The sequence below is a fragment of the Drosophila yakuba genome, chromosome 3R (assembly GCF_016746365.2).
Source record: "Drosophila yakuba strain Tai18E2 chromosome 3R, Prin_Dyak_Tai18E2_2.1, whole genome shotgun sequence".
NCBI classification, from domain to species: domain Eukaryota; kingdom Metazoa; phylum Arthropoda; class Insecta; order Diptera; family Drosophilidae; genus Drosophila; species Drosophila yakuba.
This window is the reverse complement of record NC_052530.2, coordinates 5932415-5949291: the sequence shown is the minus strand read 5'-3', so window position 1 is coordinate 5949291 and position 16877 is coordinate 5932415. Positions and strand designations below refer to the sequence as shown.

At 39.4% G+C, this 16877-nt stretch overlaps 1 protein-coding gene across 19 annotated transcripts in view; it reads right to left on the bottom strand.

The window, feature by feature from the left end:
• Nucleotides 1-16877, bottom strand: part of LOC6535695 (dystrophin) — a 141240-nt gene that overhangs the window by 116534 nt on the left and 7829 nt on the right. For 17 of the 19 annotated variants that reach the window (XR_005561425.2, XM_039375212.2, XM_039375210.1 and 14 more), the window contains 5 exons: nt 5776-5930; nt 2124-5582; nt 1740-2054; nt 1369-1674; nt 287-789 (listed from right to left, as the gene is read on the bottom strand). Coding sequence is in view for 18 of the 19 variants with exons in the window: in XM_039375212.2 (XP_039231146.1) it covers nt 287-789; nt 1369-1674; nt 1740-2054; nt 2124-5582; nt 5776-5930 (4738 nt within the window). In the remaining variant the exon portion in view is untranslated. Of the gene's footprint in view, nt 1-286; nt 790-1368; nt 1675-1739; nt 2055-2123; nt 5583-5775; nt 5931-6016; nt 6075-16877 lie in introns of those variants that run through there. The other 2 variants (XM_039375204.2, XM_039375196.2) reach the window with 1 other exon arrangement.

Genomic DNA, 16877 nt, shown 5'->3' with positions numbered 1-16877 from the left:
CTGCAAAAGATTACAATTACTAGGTGAAGAAGTAGATTAGGGGTTTACAGCATCCTGAACACGAGAAGGCTTAATTAACTTAATGTAGTATTAAGCTCTCTCAGCTGTATTATGAATCTAGTTTGGTCTTGAACAGGTGAGAATCACCTAACTCTACCGAAAAAACTAAATAAGAATTACCAGATTCAGTGTCCAAGTTAAGGAAACCTGACTGATAAATTCTTTATGTTAGTTATAATTTTTAAATCTTTTCTATAGTGCTATAACTCCTTAGCTTGATTCGTACTTTAGGGTCTCCAGGGAAATATTGTCCAGGTTCTGCAGGGTGGCCTTCATCTCGGTGAGCCGCTTGATAATGTCCGCACTGGTCAACTTGTGGTACGTGGCCTTCAGTCCATCGATCCTTTGGCGGGTTTCCGCCATGCAGCTCTGGTCACAGGATTTTCTATACTCATTGTAGTGGTCCTCGCACCTCCGCAGCACATCCTCGAACTCCAGGAGTATGGAGTTTCTGTCGTGGACCTCTTGCGGCGACTCAAAGCGCCGGATTAGGGTGTCCGCCGAATCGAAACACTCCTCTAATTGCCTCGCTAGTGTGAGCAGACTTTCCAAGAACGCCTTTGACTGGGTCACATTGTCTCCGAGGGCATTGTACAGGTGCTTCAGCGCATCAATCCGCTGACTAAGTTGCTTTGGGGATTTTGTGTACCGGTCCTCGCAAACCCTGCGACCGGTTTTAATTGTGCTCTCGATTTCCGCCTTTATCTCCGACAGAGTGCGATAAATTTGCTGGGAGTTGTGAAAGAATGAAGAAAGTTGTGTGATAAGTTTCAAAATATTTGGTCAATTTCTTTAGCCAATTTTGTGATATTTCATTTGGCTTTAAGTTGAAATTTAGTATATTATTATTAGAAAATGTTGCGCTTCTTTCGCATTGGGATTTGAAAATGTTAATTATACCCGTTACTCGTGGAGTAAAAGGGTATACTAGATTCGTTGAAAAGTATGTAACAGGCAGAAGGAAGCGTTTCCGACCATATAAAGTATATATATTCTTGATCAAAATCAATAGCCGAGTCGATATGGCCATGTCCGTCTGTCCGTCAGTCTGTCCGTATGTACGTCGAGATCTCAGAAACTACAATAGTTAAAAAGTTGAGACTAAGCATACAGACTCCAGAGACATAGACGCTGCGCAAGTTTGTTGATTAATGTTGCCACGCCCACTCTAACGCCCACAAACCGCCAAAAACTGTTAGTGTTGAAGACTCTTCTTCGCACTTTCAGTAGCTGAGTAACGGGTATCAGATAGTCGGGGAACTCGACTATAGCGTTCTCTCTTGTTTATTTATTAAGGACTATACTTACCAGACACTTTTGGTATTGAGCCTGAACCGTATTGGGTCCGGCGGATGCGACATCTAGTACCAGAGTGGATCGCTCCACATTTCGAAGATTCGCATAGGACCTGTTCAGACGCGATTCGTAGGCAGGTTGGGGTGCAGTACACTTGCTCAGCTTGGCCTGGCAGTACTTGAACCTCACCTCCATCAGATTTAGCTGCTCCTGGAGGCGATTGGCAGCTCCGACCTTGCCGTTCCTCGTGTGCTCGTCAATAAGTTCGCTGATCTCCTTAAAGTTTTTCTCATTGGCCACAAACTCGCGTGCTAAGCGCTGTTAATGAATTACAAATTGAATCCTTGAATGCTTGAAGGATCCTTAGGCAAATGAGAACTTACCTGGAAATCCTCCGGCAGATCTTCAATGGTCACATCGTTCTCCAGATGATCGCTGAGTATGTCGTCCACCCGAGTCAGCCACTTCTCGAACTGCACGATGCACTTCTCGGACTGCTCCGCCTCGCTGACCTTTTGCTCCAGGAGCTCGGCTCGCTTCTTGGCCTGCTGCTGGAGTTGCGTCCATCGTTGGACGGTGTCATCAATGTCGCGTCGCATGGAGTCGGCCATGAATTCGTTGTCAATTAGTTCGTTGCCAATTTCCTGAATCTTGTCCAGCCATTCCTCAGAGTGCGAGCGCAGAACATTCTCCAGATCCTAAGGGAAAAGATCAGTAATAATATTTAACATGCATTATGATATATGTGTATGTATCGACAGACTAACATCAAGTTCCTCCATGATCTCCTCTGCGTCGGCTGCATTCTCTGGCGTGTTGCGTATCTTGTTTTCCAACTTGTCCAGGTAACCCGTCTCGCTAACCATGAACTTCTTGAACTCCCCCAGCTGCGTTGAGATGTGCTCGAGAAGAGCTGTCTTTGCATAAACCAGCTCGGTGACCTCCGTCCATCTGGCATTGATGCGTGTGAATTGCTTGGCCAGCGATCCATATCGGGACTCCCTATCCTGGTCCTGAAGCTCATCCATTTGAAGGAGCAACTCACCACCGCGTTCATTGAGATCTCTGAACTGGGTGGTTTCCTTTTCGCACGTTTCCTTAAGAGTTTGAAAGCGACTCTTGCTCTGGAACAACTCGTTGGAATTTCCTATATCGCTAATTCCCGATTTGGGTGTATTACTCTCCAGGTCAGTTAGCCACTGATCAGTTTTCTTGAGCCTCAGCTGGATGAGATCGATCTGGGATTGCAGAACCGTCTGCTGTTGCTTCTTCTCCCGATGAACCTGTTCCACTTGGTCGTACAAAGTATTAAGAGCCCTAATCTGCGATTGTAGCGATTCCTTTTGGGCTGGTTCCGCCTCCTTGATCAGAATTTCGCTGAAATTTCGAGCGCTTATCACATCGATCTCCAGTTTTCGAAGATCTTGATTGCTACCACCGTCACTTCCATTCAACTTGAAATCGGCTGCAGTTCGCAACACAGCTATAATGGCATTATACTCCGCAGCGAAGTGGTTAAGGTTTTCTATAGCTGTGGTTTGCTTAATCACGCGCTCATTTAGCTGTTCGGGAAGTCGGTTCCAAGTGGCTTGTAATTCTTCGCCAACCAGGTGTTTCGGTATACTATCATAAGTTAGCCGAAAAGACTCTAGTTCATCTACCAATTGGTTCAGCATATGCTGCTGCTTTTGCATGACTTCCAGATTGGAAACGCGGACCTTTTGATTAGACACTTTGGTTACAAAATCTTGGATTTGTTTCAACTGCCTGGAAAGACTTTCTCCACCTCTCTGTTGAATTAGGGCCTGCAAAGCCTGCTTCATATCATGCCAACTATCGTAGAACAGCCCGAAGTCCTGCTTCCATTCTATTAGCTTATCATCCAGCTCTTCGGTGGCTGTCTTGGCCTCTGAAATCTCCGATGCCAGGGATTCCATGTGGCTCAAACGCTGTTCCAGCTCGTTGCCACTGGCTGAACCAGCGTGTTGCTTATACCAATCTCTGGAATCAGCTAAAACTAATTTAAATCCTGTCAGACTATTGTAATACTTTTCTTTGGCCAACAGCGTATTGCTTTCGCTCTGTTGGCTTGATAGTTTTTTAGACAAGGTCGCGTATCTTTGCTCCAGCTGCTTGATGTGTGTTTCTTCCAGGAGAAGGTTCCTCGAGGGATCCTCCAGCTCACAGACTTCGTAGAGTTTCTTAAGTTCGGGCAAAGTACCGTTGCGTCGGCTATTTTCCGCCTGAAGTTCCTTGAGTAATTCACACTGTTGCCGCAGACTTTGTCTCTGTAACTGCTGTAGCTTTTGCTCCACTTCCTGGACATAGCCGAAGTGCTCCATGATGCGATTCTCGAGGGCATTGAAATTGTCAGCGTTCCTGAGCTTGCGCTTTTTGCTGGCCAAATTATGCTTCTCGTCCTCTTCCTGACAATCTTCTTCACCGAAGCGAATGATCATCTGGTAATCCACCCATCCTTCAGGACGCACAACCCTACTGTCATCATAGCTAGCACGATCTCGTCCAAAGTTGAAGCCCTTGGTTTCAATTCGCACCGTTTGCACTTCAACAATCTGCTTTAAGGCATCTAAACGATCTTCGTAGCTCTCTAGTTGTATTAGTACCCTTTCGCCCTTGTCATCACCATCCTGCAATGTGGCAGCCACCATTTGTCGCAGATCTATCAGATATCTCTGCAGTTCCAGCAGATCCTTTGCACAATAGTTAAGCTCATTAATACGCTGGGTTATGCCGCCCACATCTGTGACATCCCTACTCTCCATGAGCTTGAGATCCTGCTCGCGGGCATCCAGCCATCTGGAAATACATTTATACTGCTGCAGTTTCTCGGATCGCAGATCACTCCACTTGACCACATGCGACCATCTCTCCCCCAAGGCACTCAAGCGATCTTCAAGATCATTAAAGTTGCCAGAGGTATCGTTCACAATAACCACCATACTGCTCAGACTATCCACCAATTCCTGCTGTTCACTTAGATCTGCCTTGAGTTTCTGAGCTTCCAATAGCTGCCTTTCAGCTTCTTCTAGGGTAGGTCCTAAGTCACTCATATGGGATATACGATCTTCAACACTGGTCAGAAACTGGCGAAGCTGTTCGAGTTTTTGCTTCTGAAACTCGGCCAGTCTCATTAGAATTTTGGCTTGAACATCTAAAGCGCGCAATCTCAAGGTTTCCCAACGTTCGTTGAGCAACACCATTTGTTGCCTCACTTCGTTTTGATCCTCATGACTCAATCCAGCTCCTGCCTTCTGGGACTCGTTGATGAGGTTGCTACCCTCCTCTAGAGCTTCTCCCACATACTCCTGGTGTTCGGTGAGCTTCAGCATAAAGCTTTCGTTTTCGTGAAACTGCATCTTGGCAGTCTGAAAATCCTGCGGATCCGGCAAGTTCTGTGAGAGCAGCTGTTCATCTTCCAGTAGGAGGGTGAGTACTGCCTCGAGAGCAGACTGATAGCCACTGATCTCCACACTCGCATTGGTAGCCGTGCTCAAGGGGCGCATTGAGTGGGTCTTTAGCTCCGCGGAAGATCGCTGCTCCATACTACCACCACTGTCTGAAGTAAAGAGCCCCAAACTGGTTTGGTCATTGTCCAGAGGCACCTCATCCAAGTCTGTGATACTGGTGCAGGGCACTCTTCCCGGATCCTGATCCTGACCCTCATCCTGCTCCTGCTGCCTTGTTCTCATGGATTCCATCGCGTGGTAAAGGCACATCACATACATCTGTATTGACTTGTTATCTGGCTTGTGGGTGTGCACATCCTCGGCGTCCAGCAGTTTTTCGATCTTAAAGTGACTATATGCCAAATCAAAAGCCAAATGCAGTCTTTTCAGGGCATGTTGCTGCAAAGCCGCCTGCAAATTTAACTCCTCCACATGGGCATCCAGTATCATGAGGAAGGCTCTTCCATCGGACCACGAACTGGAAAAATCATTTAGCTGCAGACCATGAGCTTCCGTATACTGACGTGCCCAGGCCAATAGGGACTTCTCCACCCCGTTGCTCGAATGACTCTTGACTAGATGCTGGCCATTGAACTCCAGAGCTATCAGCCAAATGAGGCCTAGGGTCAACTTGGGATTGCCACCCACAATGTCATCGCTGGAGATGTTCACCAACTTGACACCATGCTGCTGGATCACGGTAATCACCTTGTTCAGATTGTTGATGTGGTGTACTCGCATGCGACCTTTTTCGGGTTTCTAAAGGGAACAACATATGATTATAAACTGGGCAAATGCTAAGATACCTAAATATATTATATATTTAAAAAAATATATCTTACAACTGTACCCTTAATTCGGTACATCAGTTTCAAATGAGAACAGATTTTACTTATATGTACAGCACCAAACCACATTTTTGAACCATTATTCCTTAGAGAAATTTACTGACCAGGCTTGTGTGAGTCAGGGTGCTCAGCAGGGCCAGCAATCGATGTCCGTCCCGCAGATCCAAGAACAAATCCTTTACTGGTGTGCACTGGGTATCGATAAGATGTGAATTGATCCATTTTGTGAATGTTTTCTTCTGTATGTGCTGTCTTTCATCTAGAGCAGGAAAAAACATGGTAAAAACGCGGAGAAATGGTTAGATCCATTAGTGCCAAAATAGTTGCCAACTTTCTTTAGTTAACCTCGAGCCAAGTCGGCCGGCTTCAGTGCTAGATTGTAGGCCATCGCCATTGCCGTCGCCGTTGCCATCGGCATCGCCTTCAGACCCAACCCAAAAGAGTCTTTGGAACGCCAAGTCGGAATTCAGACTCGAGTCTTGTCTATCGCAAGGGCCCAACCCAAAAATGCAACTCAGTGCAGTTCAACTTTGCTAATGAACTGCAGCCAAACGTGCCAAATCACTCGCTCAAAATCAATTAGCGGAGACGTCGCTTGCAGGTTACCAACTCGATCGCTGAGAGTCGAGAGTCACTAAGCATTTAAGTACGGAGTACACAGAAAAGAATATCAAAACTATTTCCTTTTTATCGCTAACAGAGTGAAAGATTTGATATCCGCTTCGCGAATTATGTTTTCTCGCAATTATATTTTTGCGGGGTTCTTTAAGTTTTAAATGTTGACCCTCTAAAATGGCTCATTAAATATAAATATAAAAGATGTTTCAAAGAACCTAAGAATTAAAAGTCTCAATTGCAAAACAATTAAACTTTCTTCTAATATATTCAAGGTTGCGTAAATCTATTTCTCATCAAATAAATTACATTTTCTCGACGTGCATGACTATGATATACCACCTTCTTGAGTGCGTCATTTGTCAGTTTTGTGCGAAACCGCAGCTCATTCTGGTTGAAAGCGATTTGCATCGCTGCTTGAAAGAAGTCTCTGATTGATGGCTGACTTGGGCAGACAATAATATGAATTGGCAGCCGCTTGCTTGTAATTAGTGATCGATTTTTGTTCTTTTCGGCGGTGAGTAATTACTGCAAAGCTGGACTTGATTTGACTCGCTTTTTCTACATTATATGCAAATTGACAGGTAAACTGGCCTTTGGAAAACTAGACAATTCACGGAATGCACAGAAAACTCAACTATGTCACGCTCTAAGCAACTTTCCGAGCAGATTACTGTAATTAACTTGTTCTAATCGGTTTTCGACGCGGTGAAGAGGCAAAACTCAAAGTGTGTGGCGACTTAAGCTAATTACAACTTACTATACATGTGTAACCCAATAAGCAGCGGGTTTCAAGTTCATAAAAATGAGTAAGTTTCAGCTTTAAGTGATCCGAAAATAATATATCGTGCCTTCAATGTAACCAGTATCTAAAAAGCGTACTTATGTATCTTACTTAAGGGAGCAGCATTGTTTATAACTTAGCTTTGATTTCTAATATATTATATTTGGGAAAACCTTTCGCGTTACCTAAACAAAACTGAAATAAATCTTCCAAATTTATAGCTACCATTTCGCATGATTTATATTATCTGTTTATATTCAGCTGCTAGGAACTTCAATTGCCAACTTAAACATCTCATTACCAATTCAAAGAGAAACACTCTCGCACAAACATGGACATCCATTTTGGAGGACATTACTCATCTCATCTGATTCGGTGTGGCAAATAGGAATAGCAGGCCTGCGGCAAAGACACAAGGAGGCACTCAAGACATAGCCGCACCCGCTCTCAATGCGGAATTTAATTGCCATATAAATGAAGGACAGCTAGAGCCGGAGCCTTCTCCCCGAAGACTAATTGCCGAGCAGTACAAACGCAGCACACAATATTGATCGATGTGGCAAGTCACGATGCTACCGCCTGGTTGGGCCAAACTGTTGCATGTGACCCACAAATGAGGCCAACTGTAAAATGGGCACCGAGGCGCAGAACACAGCCAAACTGAGCCTAGTTCTAATGGTCCTTGACGATGCCGCACGTACGATTGCCACCAGTCATTCAACAGAGATGGCGAATTCCCTGGGAATTCTCCGATGTTCTCCGGACAACTTGTCTTCATCTCCAGCCAATTTCGACTGCCACCCGCTGGTAATTAAATGAAATTTCATTAATTGAGCCTTAGACTCTTTGCATTCATTAACTACACACTCTGTCAAGTGTCGGGGCTGGGCCAAAGCAAATTAAACTGCTACATTTGAAAATGGCTATGTCGAGATGACGGAGGCGTGTCATAAAGGGGTATATACCTTAATGAAATTCGTATTATAATAAACTAAGACCTAAAATTAAGATTGGTATTTATGTCTAAGAAACTATTTAAAAATGTAAAGTGGAGCAGGGCTGACACAAAACTCACAAATATCACATATCTTATCTCTTATATGTGTCTAAGAGTATGCAGTGGACATGGGATAATCGTCTTTCTGCTAAATTATTCCTATATTCGGAATGAAAAACATTTAAAGGCATACTTTCTGACACTAACAATACATCATACAATACAATACATGCTGAGTTTAGAAACCTTGAATAAGGCAAATGCAAATTAAACCAATGTCAAATGATTCCAAAGTGTTTAAAAAATTACTAGTGCAAAAAGAAAATGTCTCACTTTAGTGTACTAAACACCATTCCGTTTATTTTACTTTGTATGCTAACCCCTTTTTTGTGCGCCCCTGGTCTGTGGCAAGTACATATATTTTGCTACTCTATAGATAACTGCTACATCATCAGCTTTGCACAGCAGCATCATCGTAGCCATCAGCATTTGCCAACTCCGAACGGCAGCCACATTCTCAGTGTCAATTACTGCAATTTCTTTGGAGTCCCCTCTCAAAACCCCCCTCAAGTTCAAATTGGAAGTGCAGTTTTAGCATTTCTTTTTTGTTTACCCGGAAGAGTATTTCTGAATATGTGCTGATGACCATTCCCTCTTATCCATAATACCAATCCGCCGACCAACAGTTGGCCCAGTGTCTGTTATTAGGCAGCATAGTTTGTTGTGCTGTTTGTTTTCCAAAGTTGTTTGCAAATTGTTTTCCCCGGAAAAACTCTTTCATAGCTGGTAAATCCAAAGTCTTGTCTACCGCTACTGTTGTTGTTGAGACTTGTTATACCCTTGCATAGGGTATATTATTGCAATCAGACTTTTTCAGTAAATTAGGCATTGGTGACCAAAGCAAATATATATGTTCATAATCAGTGTTGGGACAGGTACGCTATATTTTTACCTAGGTAAGGTACAAGGTTTTTACAAAAATAAGTACCTAGGTAAGGTAAAAGGTTTTCAAATTTTTCTGTACCTAGGTAAAGATAAAAGGTAAAAACAAGTTTACAAATTTTTAAATTTTTTATTCGGTACTTTTTAAAATTAAAATAACAATTCATATTTAAACTTACAAAAACTATTATAGTATGATTAAATTACTTAATTAATGTTTTTTAATCATATCTAAGGTTTCGAATACGTTATCTCCCAGCCTATTTCTTTTTGGAGTTAGTATTTGACCCCCGCAACTAAATATGCTTTCAACGGGAGCAGAGCTGGGAAGGACAGTGTTAAACTATAAAAATACATTGAGAATTCGCTTATATTTATGCAAAGAAGTGACATTTTTGTCGAGATCGTTTAAATAGGCTAAAACTTCCAATTCAAATTTACAGTTTTCTAAATCTCTTTCCCCTTTTGACTTAAAATCTGTGTCTGAGTTGTAAAACTCTTCCGAGTCATTTGTCAAAACACTGTAATTTACAACATTTTCTTCGTATTCTTTTCTTTCTTCAATTATTTACCGAACGCAAATTTTGTTGTTCAGCTACCTGGCTTGAACTTTGGAAACAGAAGAAATTTGCTTGCTTAGGCTCTAATGATTTATTCTCTTCCTTTTTTGACACTTGATTTTATGGCCTCTTATGACGCATAGTTAGTTGTTTGGATGCACCCTCTACAAAAAAAGTATTATGGGAATAAAATATTTTTATAACTTCATAACATTTAATTTTGTGACGGAATTTTAATTTTGGCGAAATATTGTATGTGCGTATGTAAAAATGAATGGCTACTTCAATATATATTATCAATATTTTGGCGCCAATTATTGTATGTGCGTATGTAGAAATGAATGGCTACATCAATACAAATATTATTATATTATCAATATTTTGGCGCCAATTATTGTATGTGCGTATGTAAAAATGAATGGCTACATAAAAATATATATTATCCATTTTCAATATATATTGATGTAGCCATTCATTTTTACAAACGCAAAAAATTCCGTCACAAAAGCACACATACATATGTATGTATGCAATAAAATGTGCCTTTTTGATTTGGTATAAGAAAACGTCGACACATCAAAGCACAATTTTTATATTTTCTAAATTAAATGCGCTTTTAATTACAAAATCATTTTTTTCCATGTGCCTATGTATGTACATATGTATAAATACACTTTTCGCGCATAACATATTTTCCGAGAAAATACCCTTTTAACATTACAAAATTTGATTTTGTCAACAAAATGATCTTTAATTTCAAAAGTATAAACGAACTTTTATATCCCGAAGCACAGAACTTATACTTATTTTCATTTACTTTACTTAACTTTTATCTTGAACAGAAATACACACATATGAACATATAATATAATTATATTACACTTGCCTTAAGATGTTTGTGTACATTTCCAGTCGAATTTTCGTCGAATTTAATCGCTTTATTTACACACAATACACATTTGACATCTGGCTTAAAAAATTTGCCATTTAAAACAAAAGGTAGTTCCTTTTTATTTGAGCTTTCATTTACGGACATTTTTCGTCTCTTATGGACAGTTCTGGGTTCTTTCACAAATTGTTAAGGTAGGATCAAATATGAGTTTGATTCAAGCTAATAATAACCGAACAGCATTTGCGTGGAAAATGGTGCAATTAGAATCGAAACATAAATAATTTCCTATGGTGGAATCAGCTTATTTTTATTATTTTGTTCAAAGGAAAATTATCAAATAGTCGATTTAGTAATAAATAAAGCAAACACAAATATTTCAGTACCGTTTTACCTAGCTTACCTACTTCTCTAGGTATACAAAATATGTACCTAGGTAAGGTAAAAGGTATCATAATATTTGTATACCTAGGTAAGGTAAAAGATACCACCAAATAGTACCTAGGTATGGACCTAGGTACAAGTATCTAGGTACTCCCAAACACTGTTCATAATCAGCAAGCGACTCGATATAGCAATGTCTGTCTCTCCGTTCTAAAGTTATCTGCATACAAAATCTTCTTTCAATTGCAAATAAGTATATATGCATATATACAGTAAGTACATAATCGAAAAACAAATAGAAACAAATTTAACTTCGGTGTTCTTATCAAAAAGTGTTTAAAAGATATAAGTACTGCAAGGGTATATAACTATCGGCTTGCCAATGCTAGATTCATTTGTTTTTTATTGACTGTTTGGTCTTCTTTCAATAGAAAGCAAAACAATTCAATTGATTTCATTGGTGAAACATAAAGCAACTAAAAGTCAAATGATATTTATGGCTTTTCTTTCTGGAAAGTTTTTAAAAACTTTTGTTCCGACTTTATGAAGGGGAATATTTTGTCCTAAGTTGTGCAGAGTTAAATGAAATTTTGAATGTAGATTGCTCAAGAGACGTTTTCTTTATTTGACAAATGGCTCAATTAATAGTAAGAATTATTGCTTTTCTAATGATAGTGCTATTTAATTATCTGCTTGTTTGCACATTTTGAAATATGGCAAAATTATGATGTTTTTACAACTCTGCAAAGCTGAATCAATATGAACATGCGAAGCACAATTTATTTCAAATATTTATGACAAAAGGCAGCCAACAATAACCTTGGAATGCAAAACAATCAACGGAATTCACATTTTTGTCGATTTCTGTATTAGGTTTCCCCCCATTATTTTCTATCTCTGCCCCCTGCCGATTATTATACCGGTACACGTAGAGTAAAAGGGTATACTAGATTCGTTGAAAAGTATGTAACAGGCAGAGGGAAGCGTTTCCGATCAGGATCAATAGTCGAGTCGATCTGGCCGTGTCCGTCTGTCCGTCCGTCTGTCTGTCCGTCCGTATGAACGCTGAGATCTCAGGAACTACAAAAGCTAGAAATTTGAGATTAAGCATACAGACTCCAGAGACATAGACGCAGCGCCAGTTTGTCGATTCATGTTGCCACGCCCACTCTAACGCCCAAAACTGCCACGTCCACACTTTTGAAAAATGTTTTGATATTTTTTCATTTTTGTATTGCTCGTGTAAATTTCTATCGATTTGCAAAAAAACTTTTTGCCACGCCCACTCTAACGCCCAAAAACTGTCAGTGTTGAAGACTCTCCTTCCCACTTCAACTAGCTGAGTAACGGGTATCAAATAGTCGGGGAACTCGACTATAGCGTTCTCTCTTGTTTTTAATCTAGTAAAGTTTCGAGGCAAATTTATTGCAAATTGAAAAACGAAGCATAACAGAAATATTGTGTGCTGACTCGAATTCAATTCAATGGAATGGCGTTCAATGGATCAACTGTCTGAATGACGTACTGATGTCATTACAGTTTGTCTTTCTCTGTTTGTCTGGTCTACCACAAGCCCGCACCTTTTGGTTCGCACCCGCAAACGCCCACAAAGCTGCTGCTCTTACAAACATTTATTGCCTTCAATTATAAAGCAATAAATTGAAATTTTATAGCTTTTTGTTTGTGAGCCCGGTCCGATATGTAAATCGAGAGGAGCCGAGCAAAATGGTTTGATGTGTAAGCCGTTAAGCGAAAAATATCGATTGCCAGTCATTTTGTCTGTTACGCGATTTTTGTTTCCCCCGACTCCTGTCACGATATAAAGATAGATTATGGCATCTCTATTGTGTGCTGAAATGTTTTTAAATGCTGTACGAAAGTTGCTACATGGAGTGTGAAAAGTTTGTGGAACAATTTCGTTGATTTATTGACAGTCCGCTGAAAGCCGGTTATTGGACTTGAAATATCAAGTGAAGTTCGCAATTTGGGGAGCGGTGCCCACGGTAGACAAATTTATGAGGAATAAAGTGATTGGGCAGAGATAGAAAAACTTGATTCAATTAAAATGGTTATTTGAGAGCTAATTTTTAAAATTTGTGGTGCCTTTTAAGGAGTTTGCTGTTTATTGTAATGGCGGCCCATAACTGATTATTAATTGTAATTGTTATGGGAAATACAGTGAAATATATCGTTAAAATAAAAATGAGATTTACTTTCCGACTAAGCAATGCAAACTTCTATTGAGAATTATTAGTAATTCACCCTTTCGGTTTAAGGAAAGAACTTTCCTTCGCGTTTTGACCTAGCTCATTGTAATCTTCTCCGAATCATTTTTCATGGCATATTGGTATTATTCTGGCAAAGCGTGACCCGCATCGAATGAAATGAAAACAAAAATTATATATGTAAACAAGCAAGCTAAAGACGATGGAGTGGGAGATGGGGAACTAGTCTTCCCTCAACTTCACGCGGTTTGTTTATTATTGGAAGCTCGTTTGGCTTGTGCCGGCATATGAGTGCCTCGATCCCTCATTTATTGTGGGTCAACAGACAGCACCAGCACACCAACACAAAGGCATCGGAGCATACCAATATGGCACTAACTGTAGCGCCATTGAGCAAATATTTATTTTTTTTCGCGGCATGTGTGTCAGGCAAGTTGGACGAGGTGAAGGAACTCTCGTGTATGGCCACGAAATTGATAAGCCACGCAATAGTTTCTACCTCTTATCAGTCTACAAATGAGAGGAACAGCACATACATACATATGCACATGCACACACACTTACTCGTATTTTTATACTGGCTAACAATACGTAACGCATTTGGGTGGAAAATTAAGGGGCAAGCGTTCCGTTCGGCTGAACACCCAAATGGGTGGGATAGTACTTTCAAGGGGAATTGATTGTACTTTCATATTATACATATAAAAGCTTGATGTTTCACTCACTCGAATTTTAAAGGGTATTTATGTGTCAATTCATTTCTAAATATCGACACAGAAACTTAGTTCTGGGACATATCAACAAAAAAAAGTTTAAGTATTCAATTTGAAAGGTTGCTGTGGGCTCCAAAACCTGAATAATTCCAAACCAAAATTACGAATTAAATAAGTAAAATATTTGAAGGAATTTACTTCTTTCTCTGGTTCAGTGCATTTTATTTCAAAACCAATCCCCGCACTCACAAAATTTTCTATTATCTCCCCACGGTTGGATGAACTTCTGTTGTCATGACTTTATAAGCTTTCTTTACGCGCCGAAGGGAGGCCATGTAATTACTTGGTTTTACAGGCCATATGGGAAATTTAGAGAATTGAGAAAAGTCTAAAGATCTAAAATTCCATTCGCAGACTGAAATTCCATTGGCAGCTACAAATTTTCGATCAATTTCGCGGTACTTGTTTGTATCTCTGCCATTGAGCTGAGCTCGATTACCGGCAACTTCTGTATGGCTGGGAACGTGACTTCTTACGACATTTCATTGCATGTGACATGCATTTCGATTGGAGGTTGAGTTCGTACTATGCTCTCTAAAGCTTTGCTCTTAATTTTTTGAATTGGCTTGTATTTGGCGTTTTTTCAGCAAAACATATGTATGTATATATGTACATATATTTTATTTTAACAGCTTTTGCGTCATTGTTATGTGCGCAAATTGAGTTTTGGCGGAATTGAAGGGAACCCAATTGGTAATTGCAAAATGTTTTATTCAATCGGTTGATTGGCAAACTTTTTTATAGAAATAGTTCAGCAAATTGGGGAGCGTAGAATTATTTATTTTATTTTTAGATACGTTCAATATTGATTGTCGTTAGTTTCCACAGAAAATGTATTCTTATGATATTATTATTTGATCTATCAAATAATATATTATGTCATCATAAAAAGAAAATTATAACAGACAAAATAAATGCTAATAGCACATTTTACTTTCAACCAATCACTAAATAACAAGTTTATCACATGGCGCTAATCACTTTATTTATTTGTTTATTTTATTTTTATATTTAAACATTCACTTCCAATGAAGTTACAATTTAAGCCCTGAAACTCGAAGTTAAATGCATCATTCGAGCAAACATTTGGACCACCTTTAGCCCTCATAAATTAGAATAAACCGAAGTGCATTTTCAATGGCCCAAAAAAGCCCGCAGTAAATATATGATTGTGTGTGGAAATGGTGGAGAGGAATGTCGAAGCAGGGGAAAAGCCTGGGAAAACACGTTTGCAGCAAGAAAATGCCGCTAGCAGACACCAGCATGTCCGACACTTTAAGAGCGAGTTTCTTTTCAAAGGCTTTATCAATGCGGGAGACCCAACAACACGAAAAATAACAAAACCTGGTCATGTCTACGATACCCCCAACATCACCCCCATTTCCCACTCGCAAAGTCCGCCGCATCAACTTTTGTAGCTGTTTTTTATACACCGAACTGCAAGCGGAAGTTTTAATTCATTTTTGTTGTTCATATTATTTCGCTGTTCGAAGTTGTTTTTGCTTTGGCGCAGTTCGGTCAACACTTCTATTTTTCCAACACTTCCGTCGGTTATAGCCGGATGGCCAGAATGTTACGGGCGTTAATAACGCAAAGTTCAAAAATGTGTCATGGTGCATATTAATCCAGTTATTAAGGTAAACGGTTAAGTGCAGTTTAATCTTAAAATAATTATCAAATACTTATATTGAAGATACGATTTTTTAAGTAAACAAAGATAATTTTATTAATATGTACATAATGAGCTTACAAGGTCTCAGCATAAGCAATAGGTATCATCATTTTGTAATTAAAATTTGTATTCGATTAAAAATTGTTTTGTTTCCATACTCTACACTTTCTTATAGCCCGAATACCAATCCACTTTATATTATAACCCTAACTAAATTAAGCTATATATCACGTTTAAAGGAACTTTTTCCGAATGTGTTGAAAATAAATCGATGTTTTCTTAATCCCGTTTCTCTTTTTTCCTGTAGGCCACGACACTGGCCGTCACTTATCTATAAATATTTATGAAATTATTTAGTCATATCTTAGCCAAACGGCCCACACTAAAATCGCTTAACGCCTTATTAAGTTTTATTTTTTTGCTCACTTGCTCGAATGCTGACTGTCCGCTTTTGCGATTGTCTTTCCATCTGACGGTGCTTGAAAATTGATTACAAAATCACTTAGCCGCCACCGGTTTGTCTGCCGTCCGCTGCTTAAATTTTACGCATTCATTAGTGTTACGGATAATTGAATTTACTTATCGCGAAATTCATTCATTCATACATTAATTGCAAGTCAAGCAGCAACGTCATCATCACCATCATCATCATAATCACTTTGGTTGACAAATTTCTCAATTCCCTGTGTTTAGAGCTTAAACTGGTTCTTAAGTCGGCCTCAGTGCTTTAAAAATATTTACACCGTCATGGAAGAACAGATTTGCTAATGGATTTAAAGATGTTTGAAGACGTACTCGTATCAACAGATGCATACTAAAAAACAAACAATGTTGTGTTTGTATTTTAATACATGATGTTAGATCAAGTGTACTGCATAAGTGAGACGGAACTGTTTATGACTATAAAATGTCCATATATGTATAACATATATTAATTGTCAGGCTAATATCCTGCTAGGCCTCAATTTACCTAAGTAACAGGTATCTGATATTCGAGGAACTCGACTTATAAATTGTGTTAACAGAGTGCAAGTCCAAAGTTGGAACGGTCCTATTTTTTAGGTTAATAATGATTGGATTTTTGAAAGTGTTTCCAAGTGTATACTTAATTAATTTAGAATTATCCCAACTTTTGTGAGAACTGTTCTACTAAAAATTCACATTTCATCCCGAAATTTGGCAAAGTTTTAGCCAAAAGTTTGCAAACCATATTCTTTTATTCATTTACCAGATATGAACGTTTTTTTAAGATCACTTACTTTTCACTTTGTAGTTCTTGTGAATGTATCGTATAAGCAGCAACATTTGCCTTAGGGAACTTTTATTGTAATTTAAAATGGTTGCAGGTGCTCGTTTTACTTTACC